The sequence below is a fragment of the Lytechinus variegatus genome, chromosome 2 (genome assembly GCF_018143015.1).
Source record: "Lytechinus variegatus isolate NC3 chromosome 2, Lvar_3.0, whole genome shotgun sequence".
Taxonomy (NCBI): Eukaryota; Metazoa; Echinodermata; class Echinoidea; order Temnopleuroida; family Toxopneustidae; genus Lytechinus; species Lytechinus variegatus.
The window spans coordinates 65,725,595-65,744,962 of NC_054741.1; the positions used below are offsets into that span (position 1 = coordinate 65,725,595).

General features: G+C 35.9%; 1 protein-coding gene and 1 long non-coding RNA gene across 5 annotated transcripts in view; both read right to left on the minus strand.

Annotated features, from left to right (window-relative positions):
* The window catches only part of LOC121408685 (sodium- and chloride-dependent GABA transporter ine-like), a 49,670-nt gene extending 30,587 nt beyond the window's left edge, over nt 1-19,083 (minus strand). The window contains exon 1 of one of the 2 annotated variants that reach the window (XM_041600233.1): nt 18,974-19,083. Coding sequence is in view for 1 of the 2 variants with exons in the window: in XM_041600232.1 (XP_041456166.1) it covers nt 11,948-12,030 (83 nt within the window). In the remaining variant the exon portion in view is untranslated. Of the gene's footprint in view, nt 1-11,947; nt 12,302-18,973 lie in introns of those variants that run through there. The other variant, XM_041600232.1, reaches the window with a different exon arrangement.
* Nucleotides 688-8,087, minus strand: LOC121408686. Of its 3 annotated transcripts, none has more exons than XR_005969075.1 (5): nt 7,866-8,087; nt 5,002-5,101; nt 4,305-4,442; nt 3,875-3,987; nt 688-2,644 (listed from the first exon to the last, which is right to left on the minus strand). It is a non-coding gene; the product is annotated as an uncharacterized LOC121408686 (long non-coding RNA). The 3 variants fall into 3 exon arrangements; XR_005969077.1 differs by having other exon boundaries at nt 5,002-5,104; XR_005969076.1 differs by lacking the exon at nt 7,866-8,087 and having other exon boundaries at nt 5,002-5,376.
* Nucleotides 19,084-19,368: the final 285 nt, after the last annotated feature.

A 19,368-nucleotide genomic window follows, 5' to 3' on the forward strand; every position in this document is an offset into this window, starting at 1 on the left:
TTTTTAACCCATACAGGTTTGCTTCCTGGATAACAATATAAAAATGTATGACATAAACATAATTACACACAATATAAACATAAAAACTGTGAAAGGAAAATTGTATTATAAATAGATGAGGATTATTTCTAAAACTGAATATACCATTTACAAGTTTATAAAAACAATTGGAGTTATTTACGTCTGATTCCAAATGTATTCAAACTCAGTTTTTGTAATAAATCACTGTTAACTTGTGTTTCAGTCTTTACAAATAATTATTATATACCGTTTCTGCATCTTGTTTAGAGGGCCTCTGAACAAATCTATATAGTGTATGCATTGTTATCTAACTTCGGTTCAAAGTATAAATGGAAATTGTTCCGAATACTTTGGATATAGTAGCCTATCAAATGTAGACCAAGTTCTATTTTTAAAGTTTTCTTTACCAAAACCATGAAAACTATACAAATTCCACTAACATTCATGTTAACCTTTGACCAATACCACTGATTGAGTGTAAAGTATATTTGTTTCCTTTCTGAACCCTGTTACATAAAAATATGGTATCTCTGCAAACTATCTTAACTACCATAGCAACCATAGCCAATCAAATTAAAAAATAATTGATGGTAGTTACGATAGTTTTGAGAGATACCATATTTTTATGCAACGGGGCCCTGGTCTATCTGTCATTTTGCCACTGGGATTTCCTTGATGAGCTGATGCCCTGAAAGAGTTTTCTTACATTGAGCCAAAGATCTTTATACCATAATACAATGGATTGCCATAATACAGTATATTGCCTTCAAACCATTCAGGTCCAAATAATTACCAGAAAAGCTGGGAACATGCTCCATTACATGTCAACACAAATACTACTCAAGTAAGGATCAATACATTTCACCAGAAAAAACTTTCTTAACTGCCATCATATAAATGCATTCAAACACTGTTAATTGAAGATAATTAACTTGCAGAGTGATTTAACAGATAACAAATTTAGTATCTGCCATCACATTAAATGCATTCAACACTGTTAATTGAACACATTAAATTTCAAAATTGCACATTAATCTAACAGATAACAAATTTAGTAACTGCCATCACATTAAATGCATTCAACACTGTTAATTGAACACATTACATTTCAAAATTGCAGAGTAATCTAACAGTTGAAAATATCCTTATAAATATGATTAACATTCAGATACTTTCTCCAAAACTCTAACACTGTTAACTTTTTACCCATGCTACCGATTGAGTGTATTTATCTCCCGTCTGGTATGTCATTTTGCCACTCAACCCTCTCCGGCCGGGAGGGGGGCTGTAGCCCTTAACCTCAACAAGCTCTCGCTATGTTTCATGGCTTTTTAAGTCTATGCATCTTTTGAGACCATTAGCAGCCAATCCCTGCCTAAACAATTCAAAAATAGCCATGCTATACATGTATAGGGTCAATAAGCTAAAAAAGAAAGTATTTAACAACCCCAAAAAACCCCAAAGTATTTCACAACTTGTTGTTACAGCTTTAGCCTTTCCACCCATTTTAGTGAATAGACGGAAGAATGTATGATGACTGCTTTTTGCTATATCTTTATTCAATATATCGGGCTTTGTCAGAAGTGGGACACCCTCCCCCTAAAATGAAGTTATCATTTCAATTAAACACCCCCCCCCCATTCTTCCAAGGTTAGGAAAGTTATCCATTTCTGAAATGATCATAAATGTATGCAAAAGAGCAAGTGATTTGAGTATGAATCCTAATCAGACTGCTGAATTAATTTTTCCTTTTCTTTCAATTTTGGCACAAAGCACTTTTTGACACTCTGGACAAAAATGGTCACCGCTCGCTCAAGCAGCATTTGATAGAAGAGACTATAGAGTACCAAAAGCCATTAAAAAAAAAATCATCTCCATATTTTGAAATGTGATTGTGAAAATTATTTTAAAAAGGGTTTAATTTTTTTTTATATATATGCACTGTAAGAGATGTGTTCAAGGTAAATTTATTTAACATATACATTACTGACCAAGATTTTTTTCTTTTAAAAAATATGAGAATATCCTGGAATATTTGAGGATGAATAAACCCAAATTTATTCAACAGTGATCTTCCATTGATTATGGAATTGTGTACATTTAAAAAGTGAACATCCTCTATCAACTTTAACAGGGAAGAATGTTCCAAGTGGGAACAGAAAAAAATATCAGCCAGCACTTCATGAATACAAATGATCTTTGATCCTACCATGTGACCTCCACACCCTTTTGAGTTAATTATGCTCGTTTGAGGACAGGCAATACTGAAGTCAGTCATTTGTTTGCCGTCACTTCCAAGGCAGTGATGCTTGCCATCATTTCTCTGGCATGGGCTGGAACTGCTTCTTGTCCACTTATGCCGTAAACAAAGTTCTGTATGAATGCAAAAAATCCCCAGAAAAAATCCATAGACTTCATCTGCATAGTGGATGTTGAACAAGAATTGGACCTTAAACAGTTTGTCAACAGTCTCTGTGATGTCACCTTCGCAGGGGATAGCTAGATCATCCACAACAATGAAAAACTGAGATGAGTTGTTGTGATCTCCTATGCCCAAAAGGTATGGTTGTCTCCGCTTGTCATTCATCTCTTCAGCCAGGTGGGATTCCACACTTGTACTAATCTAAAGGGGGATAATACAGGTAATATAAATGGAGACAAAAAGCAATTAGTCAAATGTGAAAGGCAAGAGCTCCTAGAAAATGCCAAAATCAGAAATCGAGATGCATTTCTGTATTACACACATTTCAATTTTTGCAGGAGGAAAAGAAAAAGACCCCGCCCCTTCATCCGAAACTGCTGCATACCTCTACTTTACAATTCATTTCCGAACAAAGCATCTTCACCTATCACTGGCACACAAAAATAGGGGGAAAATAAACATTATTTCCCCATCACTTTGCTATTATATTTGGAAGACCCTATTCAAATTTTCAGGCTTATGATGGCACCAAATCTGTATCAATTTTGTTTTTATTTATGAAATTTATTGATTGATGTTGTCTTTAGGGAGACAGGTACATGTAAACATATTCTTTTTAATCCCCTCTACAGCATTCATTTTCAAGAATGTGGCGTACGTCACTGGGGGACTCCAATAATTGCTAGGAACCCCCCCCCTTCCCCCAACATACAAGTAACTTTGGATCCTTCTCCTGTTAATGACGATTCCTAGAAAGTTTAGTTTAAATCTGCCCATTGTTTCTGAAGAATATAGAAATGTAACCCCCCCCTTTTGTAGGAACCTAAGGGGGCCATCCTACATAGTTGCAATGAACAGCTTAATATATTCTTCAACAATAAAATATGGCTCAACTGTCATAATAAAACAGAATTATTTCTCTCCCTTTTTCCCTTGGGGGTACATGGTCCTTTCAAAAGACTGGGTCCCATACCATAAGAATGATTCTCACCACTTTGGGGTACAATCTGCTTACTGGTTCTGAAGAAGATGAAAATGTAATTTACCCCCGCCCCCCCCCCCCCCCCTCCCAATTTCATCCATCTTTATGGGCCCATTCCCCAAGGTGGTTTACCTAGGTATTGTCACATATTCTTTATCTATAATGTATCTACACAAAACATATCTTGACTGTAATGCTTCTGGGGCTGGAGGATATTTTTTTCCCTTGGGAGCCCAATCCCTGCCCCCCCCCCCCCCGGCCACATGACCAACCAGTTGTAGAGAAGATGAAAATGTAAAAGAAACATAATGACGACAGACAAGAATCGCAATAGCTCACTCGAGCCTTCAGCTCAGGTGAGCTAAAAAGGTGCTTAAATGTAAATTTTCCATTAGATTTCAATATTGTTTATAAAACCTTTTTGATTTATCAATTCAATGTAAACTTACTGGTCTAGTCACCAAAAAGTATCCCATGGAGTCTGCCAGTGAACTCTTCCTTCTTGCTGTTTGAGCTGGAACCATGTATATTGCCATGATGAATGAGAACAGTGCTATCTCGCCTTGCAAAATGATAGGGGGATATAAAGAAAACGAAATGAACAACTAAATGCTAACAGATTGAAGAGTTTCAATGAGCTATTCAATACTTCGTAGGCATACCTTTTCATTATTTTAAGGAATCTAAACATCAAATAAAATATATGTACATTCTGAACTTTTCACTGCTTTGAGACGAACTTTTTGCACAGTAACACACATGTAGATGTCATAACATGTCACATTGCAATGGTATAATGATATTTTGATAGTGCATTATCATAATAATGAGAAAGGGGTAGGGGAATTTGTTTTAAATGTGCAAATTGGAGCTACTTACTAGGTGAAAATCTTGACCATTTCCGCAAACACAATAGTTGTCAGAAGGCATCTGGTTTCTGTCGTTATCGTCGAGTTTGTGTTATACTATTTCTTTCCCACGGGGATGCCTTTGGATAATATCCTTTACATTGAAGCACTGGAAAGAAATACAAGACAAAATACAGCAAACATAGAAATATTAAGACAAAGTAAAGCAAACCTAGAAATGTAAAACCAGGATTTACCCAGTTTTGCATAGCAAAATGCTTATATTTTGAAATAAACAAATTTCAGCTTGTGTCGCAATTTTGAACGTATAGAAATTTTATCAAAAACTTCACTTGAACGATTTTGTCAAAAATTGCGCCTATAAGCACATCTTTAAAGGTAAATTGCATCCTGAAGACCACAAGATGTACAACGTAGTGAATGCAAAAAACAGCATTAGTCTACTCTTTTAAAATTCATAACATGGCCTAGCTTTATTTATTGTGGTCTTTTAGAGGATAGGGGAGGTTGTTCCAAGCTCTCACCCTTTATGTGTTTGTGTGTGTTCTGTGAATCGCCTTCTCTCCATTGGACTAGTAGGTCTTATGCTTTAACTCCAGTACAAGGGTTTATTAACTAGTGACAAATCCCCCACATGATCCAATCATAATTTCAAGAAAAGTAGACACTTGTCAGTTTTGGCAACACTTTGATGGTAGGGCACATACCTTTGAAGATCCATTTTGTTATGCTGTCAGAATTGATCTCATGGGAGCTGCTAGTGGAAGCCACTTCTTACCCACCACTGACGTTCCCTCGTTGGGCATCCTCCTTGTTTACAAGACAAAATCAGTCCAGGGCCATCAAACAAAGCATGGCATGATGTACATGTAAGCGAGAAAAGAGTTTACAAACACCATAAAATATCATATGACACAAAAACATTTCAAATTCATGTCTCATATGTAGCTCCCTATGCAAGAACATGATCAAAGGCTCACCTTGTTAAGCTGGTACTTCAGCATTTGGATGGCCACACCAAGCCCTAGTACATGTATTAGAATTTAGATAAAACAAACAGAATAAAAAAAAAATGTAGAAGTAGCATTTTTGTGAATCTTAAATAAATTTGCATATCTAGTGAATTTGATAATTCTGTGTAGAAGTTTGGAAGCTCCCCCCCCCCCCAGCCCTATTCGATAAAACAGAATAAAAATCTGCTAAGGAATGTAGAAGTAGCATTTTTCGTGCACTTTGAATGTGTCGTAGATTTGTACATCTACTTGTACTGAATTTGAGAAATCTGTTTGGATGCCCCCATTAAAATAAGCTCTATTAGAATTTAGATAAAACAGCATAACGTAGAAGTAGATTTTTTGTGAATATTCAATAAATTTGATTAAATTTGCATATCCAATCAATGTAGAAGCAGCATTGTTTATGAACTTTGAATAATTTTTCATAAATTTGCATGTGTTTGAATCTGTGTAGAAGTTTGGATGCCCCCCCCCCCCACCAAGCCCTCAGTTAGAATTTAGATAGAACAGGATAAAAATCTGAATTAGCATCTTTGTCAATCTTTAATAAATTTCCAGAAATTTGCATATCTAATGAATTTGAGAATTCTGTGTAGAACTAGAAGTTTGGTAGGCCCAAACAAGCCATTTCAAATAAAACATACAAGATCAAAATCAGCTGCAAAATAGAGAAGTAGCATTTACAGTATTTATGAAGAATTTTGCATAAATTTATATAATGATCTAAATGAATGAGAGAATTCTGTGTAACTTCTTCATTTTGGGATTATACAATATCTCATTTGATATCATACCAGTTCCTTTAAAAGCACCTTTATCACCTAGATCTAGATAAATCAATTTTCATGCTGTTGCAAGCCTTTTTATGCATATTTTTCGTTAAATTACCAATTCATCTACTGCCAAATCGTCCACCCGTCGCATGATCTAGTACCTTCATTTAGTCTAATGCCATTTCGTTCAACATTTCGTCTAACATCCATTTGGTCTAATAATCACTTTGTTTAATCACCAGGTTGTCTATGACCAGTTGGTACCCATTTTCCTTTCATTCATTTTGTCTGATTAACAAGAGTCCAATTAGAGTTAGACCAACTGGTATAATGGACCAATTAGCCCAGATGAAATGGTAAGTTGTCGAATGGCAATTAGACCGTGTGGATATAGTGGACGAACTGACACTAGACCAAATGATAGTAGACGAGTTGGTAATTGGACGAATTGGCATAAAACCAATAAGTAATAAATAAACATAGATTAAGGATATTTCCCATTACATAGCCCCAGGATCCCCCATTCACTTTGCATATATTGGGGGTCCTAAACTAAAGTAAAGCTGTGCAGGTCCTTGCACCCTGCAAAAATATGCACAATACGAAGAATTCAGAGGGCAAAATTTCTGCTGTGAATAGCAACCAGATTGCCATTTGTTTGCCAGAAAGAATGAGTCATTTTCCTTTATTTTTGGTGATATTTATCATTATTTAAAACTCGAGGTGAAAATCACTTAATTCAGTCAGCTTCATAATCAAGATTTAGAATTACATTAATTTAATACGTGTGCGCAGTTCTACATGTAGGACCCCTTTCACTACGACAACCAAATTTGACATGGGTGTCGATGGTGACTTCAATTGTTACTGATATTTGTCCGTCATAATTTTTTTTCAGGGATTTAATATGTAGATTAATGCACGTGGGACAATGTATTATTATTGCTTTGAATATCGGCCCGACGCTTGACCAAAATCCCATGCTAATTTGTTAATTTCTCAGCAATTACACAATTTCTTCCAGAATCCTTTGGCACATGTTTTTAATTTTATTTATACACAGACACTTTGGTGCTCATTATATTGGATATCTGTACAAACTCATTTTGAAATACCACATCTGGCATTTTTTATTTATCTTCACTTGAATTCACTTGATTAATTGAAAGGGTGAAGCCTCTGGAAACAAAGTGTGCAGCTTTAGGTGTGTCCCCCATCATACATTAGAGTACTGTAAGTACTTTTAGGTGCAGCTAACCCAGTCCCAGGGAGCTCCGGCCCGCGAACAGTGAAAGTTGGTCCAACTCTGTCCAAAGACTCCAAAGTCCAACGCACGACGTTCAAATTCACATTAATAAACTCTTAATTTAACCAAGATAGCACCCGACTTCTCACACAGGCATTTTCTCGATCTATTCATCAAATTTTCGCCAATCATAATTGTTCTGTTTTGTTATAAATTGTGCTATGAAATTGCGTATTTCTCAAGTGTCCAGAAATGGCGTCCATCATAATATGCATGACAAACGTTCAACAGACCTGCTAGTGCTACTGACAGTACATGCACATCATGTACCGCACACTAAGTAAGGCCTAACCGGTACCCAGGGAGCTCCCGCCCGCTGCGCGGGCGGGAGCTCCCTGGGTTAAGTAAGGCCCAGACAACATGCATGTCCGGTACGTATTTAAACCCCCCTCCCTAGACTTTCGGATCAAACACGTAATAATAAACAAGACTTTGATGAAAATATAAAACTGTTTCAAGTAAGAGGGGATACTTACCATTAAATTCGATGATTAAAGGCGATTGAAAAAGTCATGCAGCACACGATAACCTCGTCCTCGAGCCGAGCTAGGATTTCGACCGCGCATCGCACTTTTTATCAAACTACGGTCCAATCAGAATGCACTATGATTTACCATTCATGGTAATGTTGAAATACCATTTACGAAAGTGTTATTCGATCGTTTCAAGACGTCCGGACCCACGACTGGTCACATTTTCTAACACTTCAAAGTGTAAAATAACACTTACTGAATCCAACACTTAGTAAATGTTAAAATTTAACATTTTAGTTTTTAGCGTGTACAGTGCATATCAATAAAAAGTTTACATGGCTTAGAAAAAAACCTGTAATCTTATACTGTAATATCCTCAAGATTTTTCCACATTTTAGCATTGGTACAGATCCATTTAATCAAATGACAATATGACTGTCCAAAAATATTTCTGCTTGAGTGAGCACCACTTACTTTTGAAAAGTTAGTGAAAAATGATTTTCGCAGAACATTGAAATAGTTATGCGAATAAAAGTAGACCTTTATCATGAAGAACACATGGAATTTAGCTAGTAAAATTGATTTGAAGATATCGTTTACCATTTTTAACTTGTTTCCTTGCCCTAAACACTTCAAAGATTACATTCCGCCCAACCCCACTCCCCCACAAACTGAGGCCATCATGATGATATTTGCTTTACACTGAGCTGTGATTTACATGAAATGGCATAGGCTTGATTTTCATTTTGTTAATCATTGTCAAGCTTAGGAAAAAGTGTCGAGAAACAAGTATTAAATGAAATATGAAATGTAAACCCACTTTAAATGATAAAACTTAGTGAAAAAATGCTGGAGATGTCTTTTGTTGAGATTCAGTTGTCCTCAGATCCAGCTGGCACAAAAAGGGTAAAGGTTGTGCTTACTAAGTGTCGAAATTTCAATTTGGGTGGCAAAATTGTCACAAAATGCTTGAATGTATCTGTTTTTATTTCAATTGACTAAAAGTGCAAGGGAAATGTATGAGAAATGTTTCGCTGGGTAAGTTTGATTTCGCCTTTCCCATCGACACAGCGTGAAAACAAGCATTTTTGCGCAAACAGATTTCTGCGAGCTTTACAAAAATGGACAGTGCTCACTCAAGTGTAACATTCTGTCAAAACTTTTACTTTCGTTGGATAGATGAGACCCAAACCCAAGATTTTATGTGAAAAAATTACCCACATGTTGTGTATTTTTTTATTCCCGGGGCTTTTTCAAAGTGTAAACTTGCTTTTGATATGCACTGTAGAGCATGGAACTAATGAAAGAAAGAAATCAGAACAAAATGATTGAAAAAGAACAATCTACACTGTATCATATTACAAATTATAAAAAAAATGCAATCAATCTACACTGTATCATATTACAAATTATTAAAAAAAAATGCAATCAATCTACACTGTATCATATTACAAATTATAAAAAGAAATGCAATCACAATCTTAAAATGCATATGTCGTACTACACAACAGGTTAACATGTACTTGTGTATAATTTATCAAGAGTTTCAATTTCAGTAGAAATATATTTTTAAATCTACAATGAGAATTTATCAAAAAAGAACAAAAAGGAAACACACGTGGATTTGCTCTAGAATAATACAGAAGAATTGAACCTTGATGTGAAACTATCTAGGCCTACTCTGATTTTGAAACATAATCGATTAGTAATTACTAACAGATCAATGAGACTAAAAAAAGCTCTGATTGAAGTACATGAAGTACAGCATGGGAAATAAACCCTTCAAACACCACTCCAAAATATGATTTATCACGCTATCATCCACTTATAGACACATTCAGACTAGAAAGCTCTACTCTCAGTTGACATATTTAGACAAGAAAAACTGACTAAATGACTAAGTAACTTGATGCCATCTAAAATAAAAATTACTTATCTTTGGTTGACCTGGAATAATGAATTCAAGTTTTTTAAAGGTCAAGTGCACCCCAACAAAAACTTGATTTGAATAAAAAGAGAAAAATCAAACTAGCAAAACGTTGAAAGTTTTATCAAAATCGGAAGTAAAATAAGAAAAATATTTTTTTTATTTTTAATGCAAGTTTTTTGCCTTAGAAAATTGTACACATTCCAATCAGATTTCTCAAGTTATTTACACTTAAAATAAATGCACATGTAAACATTATTGTACATTCATACATTCCTCTTTAAAAGCGATACCCCAAAAATTAATATAAAGTCACAGAATCAACGGATAAAATGTACATTGATTTGTCCATGGAATTTCAGAAAATAAATGGAATGGTTTAAAAAAAAGTTTAGAGCATTGCTTGACTTACTGACAGAATATGGACAAATGTTCAATGAGGGTTAGAAAACCCCCAATGAAATTCCATACCTCAATGTCCTTTCTTTGTATCTAATACCAACATAACTGAGCTGAACTAAATTTCTTGACCCTTGGTCATATCTTTTGTTTTTTAAAGCTCTTTACTTGTTATAGCAGTTGAGTCTTCTTTTTTTTTCTTAATTTCCATTTTTTGTAGACTTTTGATAGGACTACAAAACAGTGATCAAAGAGAGAGAGAAAAAAACCTGATGAAAAAAATTATATGAAAACCTCTAAATGTACATGTTATGATGTAGCACTGTGCAACCAAGGAGATAGAAGACGCAACAGACCCTGCATGTGGTACATTGTACATTATACCAAAGCGATATCACTCGATTATACAATAGAACATTCAGCAAACAGTGTACTTGATCATATATGGATGGTATTTTACTCAACAATGCCCCTGGTCAATCTCAATACTCACAGTAAATTTTCCCAGTTTGATTGGTCCACTGGTTCGCTCGAAAAAATATAATTTCAAAGATTCACAACCACACGTCATGAGAACAAGCACTATTTGGAACTAGCGATATGCTTATGGAATGGAGGACTGTGTGCAAAATCAACACCAAGATACCCAAAGGTCTCATATCACACAAAAACACTCAAAAGTCATTGTCTCTTGGCAAACAGACGAAACAGAAACCCAAGGAATTCATTTAATTGTAATTCTTGATCATGGACGGAGGAAATATTGCTTCATCACCATGAGTCAGCATTTTTCATTTCTCGTTTTCTACTGTACAGTGTATATCTTGATATGCAAATGCAAACCTACTACACCTACCACATACTGACATAGTCTCAAAAAGACATGTATTACTGCTAGAAACTCAAATCATAACATTACAACACATTATTTGCAAAATGATGCGTCACAATATCTCATATGAATCAAATGTTTATTGAGAATCAAGGCAAACAGCACACTATGTACATCACTACTGACCAGTCACTGCAAAGATTGAAACAGCATTACTCCAGTACAACAGAATTTTTACACTTGCAAATGTCAGTGTGAATATACAGATATGCATAATGTACGCAAGATCCCTTCCTTCCTGAAATTCACAATACGGTAATAATAAATAATAACAAATTAATGCATCATCCATAATAATAAATATATAATCCAAAGAACGCGATGTCTTAAATCGCACTGGTAAGCTGACTGAATAATAAAAACAAATTTATTTTATAGTACCGGTAAACCAAAAGGAAAGGAAAAATATAGTTCACCAACTAAAGAGTTCTACGGTCACAAATAATTAGCACAGCGATTTTACTATTTCAACTGACTGAAAATTTTGAATATCTGTTGGGAATGTATTTCTAAGACTTTCTTCAAAGTTTCTTTGGTTTGCAACGAAGTTTTCCCTGTTAATAAAATGAAGGAAATCTGACAAAATAGCAAGGACCTATCAAAACTGGAAATAACCTATTGTTTTTTATTCTTATATGTGTGTAGGCTGATTCAATTTATCTAAAATTAAACCATGTGTGATCCGAATTTATCAGCGTACAATTAAGATAAAATATATGGTTAATCTTTTTTTTTACAGATGGAACTAAAAGTTCTTGTACCATAATCTTTTAAAGAAGAAATGTATGGAAAAGTGCCTGAAAAATATCAAAAAATGAATAAAAAGTTACAAGTGTATTAAAAAAAAATCACAGGTAACCTCTTTACCTGGTGGCATGAGAGTCCTTTTCATCTTCAACTAGAGCTGGATTGACCACCGCAAAATCATGTTCTTCTCCTTTCTCACCCATTTTGATGGAAATACAAGACTTCCTGTGACCCTCAAATGACAATAGTTTCCTGAATTCTACTGCTGCAGATTATCATATGTCACATTAATGGACATTAAATGTAAGCAATTATGGAGATACCGGTACACAGTTGCAGTTTTTGAACCTGCTTTCCAGAAGCTCCGAGCTAAACTGATCTATTTCAGAACTGAATAAGGGTGATATCCAGGGACGATACTGATGTCCCAAAGCAGGCCTATCCAAAAGAACATAGAAGCCGACAGGACAATGCTAACACTCGTAGGCATTTCAGAACCTACAATCAAGTACCTAAAGTAAATACGGATTGATTCTATAAACATAGGATTCCATAACAGAGGAAATGATAAAAATAATGATGCCTAGAATACTGGACTTTGGTCTGATGTTTACATACTGGGGGTATTCTATTTAACATTCCTAAATTTGTACTGGTTGGTACTGTAGATCAACTTTAGGAGATCAAATATTAGAGATGGAAATGAACAAACTTTACAGACATCAAGGAATACATCATTTCATCTCATAAACAATGAAATTAGATTGCAAGTACATGTATCTGCACTTTACTCTGTGTTTACAGGAAAACTGTTACTTGTAAATATTTGAGAATTACAATGCAATTTCTGTTTCCATGTGTTTACACAACAGGGAAACACAATAGGGGGAGGAACAAACATGTATGCATGTGCACTTGCATTATGATAAGCAAAACAAACATTTGCATGGGGCTAACAGGTGATTGCTAAACTTTTAACCAACTACTGCTGATATCATTCCCCCTAGATTTATACTAGTAGCCAATCAGAGTGCACCATGGACTCAACACATTGTGACATCACATCTGGCTGGTAACATGCGCCAAACATAACCAGAAATGAACCAATCATATCAGTGTCATTGACGGTGTCATTGTGTACTGTAGGAGAGTTCATCAGAAGATGTTATCATCCAGGGGCCTATTTCCCAAAACTATTAGTGGGGTGAGATGAACAGGGATGCCGTCCTTGAGGTGGGAACATTTTTTTTTTTTTTTTGCTTGCTTTGTTAAGGCAAAGACTTTTTTTAGTATAAAAAAATGAACCTTATCCATTTTATATTTTTCTTCCTGTCACAGTGACAGGAAATATTGCCCGCTTAAGCATGGAAAAACGTCTTGATAAACTTTCAACTTTGACAGACCTGTACAAGTTTCTTAATCTGACAAAGATGGTAGGAGGTGCCGTGGCCGAGTGGTCTAAGGCGCCTGGCTATTATGGAAAGTCCGGGATTCGATTCCTGGCCGCAGTACCTATGCACGTGAGCAAGGCATTTAATCTACAATGCTCTCTTATCCTGCTTTCAAATAAATGGAAATGCTATATGCATTATTGGTAACTACGTGTGCACTTGTTTAAAAAAATCTGACAAAGATGCCAAATTATTTATTTTGACAAATACTTTATATTTTCACCCACTGGTGGATCGGGGGGGGGGGGGGGGGGGGGGTGGGGTACAGCCGTAAAAACGCTGTTAAAGTGTGCCCCCCTTTTTTTTTTAAAGAGAAGACCATTCATTTATTTCAATTTTTCATGCCTTTTTTTGGGGGGGGGGGGCTTTTTCCCCAGGAAATATGCCCCCCCCCCTTTCGAAAAATCCTGGATCCGCCCGATTTCTTGTCCATCTGTCGAATAAGTGGAAAGTTTTAAATTGGGCAGCTAAACTTTTGAGTCATATGGACTATTAAAATTTCTACATAAACTGAGATAAATGAACAGATTACAAAACATGAGTTAACTAAGATATATTGCAATTATGTGGAAATGTGGATCATTGGTCTTGTTGGAATGAAGTCAGCTATTATTTTAGCATGCCTGGCACATAACAAAAGTGCAGGTACCAGATTGAATACATGTTGCATCCATTTCCTTGACAAAGCAATGTTCACACTTTTGGAACCAATCAAAACCAGTCTTCTTTACTTCTGTTACCTTGTGTTATTTTTTTATATTAACAAATATCAAAGCAGTGTCATATTTAATAATTCCAAAGAAATAACCATGGATAGCACCGTTTCCACTCACATTACATGTACCTAGTGACTTTTTAGCTAAACATATTAGAGAAATAATATCAACCATTCTCCCTACGCTATAGTCATTTCTGCAGGTAGCTCTATGCAAAGGATGCACAAACAGATAGCAGTGCTATTTATTTGAATGAGCCTGTGTGTGTCCACGAAAGTAACTGTTTTTATGATACACTTGCACACCTCCAATTGTGTATATTTTACATACTTTATCTGTTTTTAAACAATTTCTGCTCAAGCCAATATCGTCTGTATTTTCATTTTTTCAGTTCTGATACTTTAATAATTTGAATTTTCTTTTTCGTTTCTGTTATTCATGTACACAATTCAGGTAAAAATTGTTCAACCTATCTATTTCCATTCTGTTTTGTTTTCCATGTCTAGTTACTTCAAGTCATGTTTCACTTGATATGCTTAGATTGATTTTCTTCTAAACCTTTCAAAAGGGTGACATGGGAATGTCATGTCATTGCACGTTTGACAAAGTGCAGAAATCTTGATGTTTCCCATTTGAACCCACACTGACTGGTGTGTTATTCCTTAATAGTGGTGGCAGATATGAGATTTAAACCCACACCATTGAAATGACTGGTGTGACATTCCCTGATGTGGTGGTGGCAGCAGTGGGATTTGAACCCACACCATTAAAATGACTGGTGTGTCATTCCTTGATGTGGTGGTGGCGGCAGTGGTATTTTAACCCACACCATTGAAATGACTGGTGTGTCATTCCTTGATGTGGTGGTGGCAGCAGTGGGATTTGAACCCACACCATTAAAATGACTGGTGTGTCATTCCTTGATGTGGTGGCGGCAGAGGTGGGATTTGAACCCTCACCATTGAAATGACTGGTGTGTCATTCCTTGATGTGGTGGTGGCAGCAGTGGGATTTGAACCCACAGCATTGAAATGACTGGTGTGTCATTCCTTGATATACTATAAGCTGTAATTTTCGCGGCCGATTGGCCGCGAATTTAACAACACGCGAAAATATTGACACATTTCTTAGTCAGTGCCAATGCCCCCATCACCAAAGATTTGCTATTGAAACCATCTTCTAAAATGCAATAATGGAGAATTGCACCTCTATATGTACAAAAAATAAGGCTTAAAAAGTACAGTTAGTGATTCAAAAAGTTAGCTAGGATTTCACTTTGTTTAATTTCTCAAACAAAATCAGGGCCTAAACTATTTTCTAACATTATTTTATCGATGTTTATACACTCACTGTAATATTGAGATGTATTTTCCATGAAATAATTTGATTTTATTGTCATCTGATTGACTCTATACACACGTATTGGTAGCTATTTGCATACTCATTAATATTCATAAGTCACATGATCAGAATTTTGGAGGTGAACATTCTGTTCACAAAATTCCACAATTTTGCACTTTTTACCAACTTTTTGAAAAATGAATTGAACAAAACACAAATTCCAAAAATTGCTTAACCCTATAGATCCTGTGGCATGATGAATTTTTAGAACTAAAGGTTAAAAAAGTGAAATTTAAGCCACCTTTTTCCACAATTTGTAACTGTTTTTACAGGGACATATTTATGTACAAAAGACGTATCAGCATGGTGTCTTTGAGGAGTGTAGATTTGCACATGAATTGCACTAGTTTTGCTTCTTTAAAATGCTTTGGAGATGTTTCGTACATCTTCCGATCGCGAATTTAACAACGCGAAAAAGTCGGGACCCCCACGATTCGCGAAAAATTCTGTACGCGAAAATAACAGCTTTTACAGGTGGCAGCAGTAGGATATGAACACACACCACTGAAATGACTGGTGTGTCATTTCTTGATTTGGTGGTGACAGCAGTGGGATGCAAACCCTCGCCATTGAAATGACTGGTGCGTCATTCCTTGATGTGGTGGTGGCAGCAGTGGGATTTTAACCCACACCGTTGAAATGACTGGTGTGTCACTCATTGATGTATTGGTGGCAGCAGTGGGATTTGAACCCACATCATTGAAATGACTGGTGTGTAATTCCTTGATGTAGTGGTGGCAGCAGTAGGATATGAACACACACCATTGAAATGACTGGTGTGTCATTTCTTGATTTGGTGGTGACAGCAGTGGGATGCAAACCCTCGCCATTGAAATGACTGGTGCGTCATTCCTTGATGTGGTGGTGGCAGCAGTGGGATTTTAACCCACACCATTGAAATGACTGGTGTGTCACTCATTGATGTATTGGTGGCAGCAGTGGGATTTGAACCCACATCATTGAAATGACTGGTGTGTCATTCCTTGATGTACTGGTGGCAGCAGTGGGATGAAAACCCTCGCCATTGAAATGACTGGTGCGTCATTCCTTGATGTGGTGGTGGCAGCAGTGGGATTTTAACCCACACCGTTGAAATGACTGGTGTGTCATTCCTTGATGTAGTGGTGGCAGCAATGGGATTTGAACCCACATCATTGACATGACAGGTGTGTCATTCCGCAATGTGGTGAAAGCAGTGGCATTTGTACCTGCACCATTGAAATTACTGTTGACTTGTAAGTCTTTTACACACATTTGCTACTTTAAGTGGTATAAGTCAGGGTAATTGTTTTCTCCTTCACTTTGTACAGTGACTCACTGTACTCACACACAAAACAGTATATTGTGATCTTTAGAAATTCATTGAGTGATCCACTTCAAGATAGAAACATTTCATACATCCATGCATACAAACAATTTAACCTCTGGTAGAAGGATCAGATGGCTTGTTGGAAATGATCCTTTGGATTTTTCTTCTCTCTACTTTAAGCTTGAGTGTCTATAATTTTGGTCATTTGAACAGCCTCTGGCAAGCTTTACAGGTCTGCATGTAAAAGGTTGGAATATCCATACATACCACGTGTACCTGAGCAAAGTTTTGATGCAGTCTGAGTTCTAATACCCCTATGCAGCTGCCCCTATGGTTTCATGAATCATCTTTTATGATCAAGGGATGCATTTTCGGTTACTTATCTAAAATCTACTACTTCAGGTTTTCCAAACCTAAGAAGTATAGTGTATGTAAACTAAACTATCTACTCATTATAATGTGAAACAAGGTTTGACATGTCCTTGAATATGTAAGACTTCCATGGTGGCAACTTATTTATCAAGATGCTATTTGCCTATTGTCAAACCAGCATGAATTGAAATATCCTGCATTTCATAGAAAATAATAATACAAAAGAAATAGTGACATCACTATCACATTTAAATAATTGTTGTGTATAAACTGTTTTATGAAAAACTATCTTTCCAAATGTCATTATTTTATTTTGCATCCGATTTCAATGAAACTTTCAGCATCTAGATCTAATGGTCATTTCATTTTTCTTTCTTTTGATTCAATCCATTTTCTATTGGAGTGGACTTGCGATTTTTCTATGTTTATGACATTGGCTGCTGTCATAGCTGTAGGCCTACATGGTTGCGCCTAGTAGACCAGAATTTTTAAACAAACTTTACGTTAAAAGACAGAAATTGCAGCAAACAATTATTTTGTGTGAAAGTGTTTTAAATCAAGGTTGTCAAAATATCAACATCTCGATCTTGTACATTGATGTAAACTCAACTTCGTAAAATCATGAAATCTTGGCTCAAAATCAATTCTGATGATCACTATAAACACTGGACAGAAAAGCAAATGTGGGACAATGTATTAAATATTGCTTCAAAAATACCAGACGTTGGATGGAATTCTGTGTTTATTTTGCTCATTCCTCGGCAATAATGCATTTTCTTCCAGAGTTATATACTCTGGACGTTTTTATTTGAATATTTTTTTACAAACACTTGGCAATAATTTCACTGGATTCTGTTCGAAATCATTTTGAGATCGTTACCACAAAATATTCAGTCTATCACTGCAGCTGCAGCGGTGCATCTAGATTGAGGCACAAGCCACCTAGTATATTAATATATTTGGAAAATTGCCCATACAACAAAATCTAAGAAAATTGCAAATTAGGATTTCTACGCCCATCGATCAGCCTCTTGCTGATCATCATGTCTATCTTCAAATTTGCTACTTCAATTTGCACCATGTACATGCTGGACACGCCACTGGGCGATTTCATAAGTCTGGTGTTGCCTTGCCCTTGGTGTTGAAATTTGAATTGCTTCCCCTTGCTTCAAAACTTAATATTTAGAGTTTGTATAACTGATAAAGATCACGTTATTATTGACAACCAAACAACTAGTGAGTGCAGACTTTTCATTTTATGTTTGGTGTTATAATTGACACAAACACTGGCAAAAAGTGTATGTACCAACTACCAATGCTGGTGTGATTGTTTACACAATCATTCACATTTAATATAAACATTAACAACCATTTATATACACATATACATGGGATTACATGATTGAGTATTCACCTGGCTGGGCCACCCAACCTGAATATTCGCAAAATCGTATAGATCTAGGCCTAGACTTTTATACCTCGGTCACATTTGCTCTACGGTGAGTCAAAAACAGCAATATTTAATATTCATTTTCACTTCAATCACCTATAATATGTAGCTGGTACAAAAAATGTTAAAACTGCTGCTGTAGAGCAAATATGACTGAGGTATTACTAGTCTAGATATCTAAAATCTAATCTATGCTGTAGTCCATGGTGCGACTAAGGAGCTTCTACAACTTAGTACAAGGCGAGGCCGGCCGAGAAGTAAGGGCGCGGCTTCCAAGTTCCATACACATACAGGTGCACAGTGATGTTGCTAAGGCAAGACAGCAGAAGTATTTCCCGGGGGGTATTGTAAGATTATTATGACAATTCCATCGTTTTTATTCAACCACATTCAAACCCGATTTTTTGGAATGTGTAAACCAATTATTCAAACAAATGGAAGAATTACCTGTACAGAATTAATGGAATCCCAGATGGTTTCGATTTCAGGCCATGTGATGTGTTATACTCAAAGGCAAAGCTCAATGTGAATATCCATTGAAGATGGATAAAAACCTGCCCAAGTTACCGTGTAATACAACGAGTGGGCGCGGCATGCATGGTTATAGGCGAGCGAAAGGCACGCTTTTTCCTTGATGTATCTAGTCTAGATTTATATGATGCATGTACGTATTGTTAATATATAAGCACCTTTTTTCAAACTCTTCAGACATCAAATGTGATATTCTACAAGAAAATGTAAATGAATATATTGGGACATTCTAATTATCTATCAACATAAAGCAAATCGGAAAAAAACATTTTTTTAAAATATATATCTTTTCTCAGAGTTTGAATATGCAG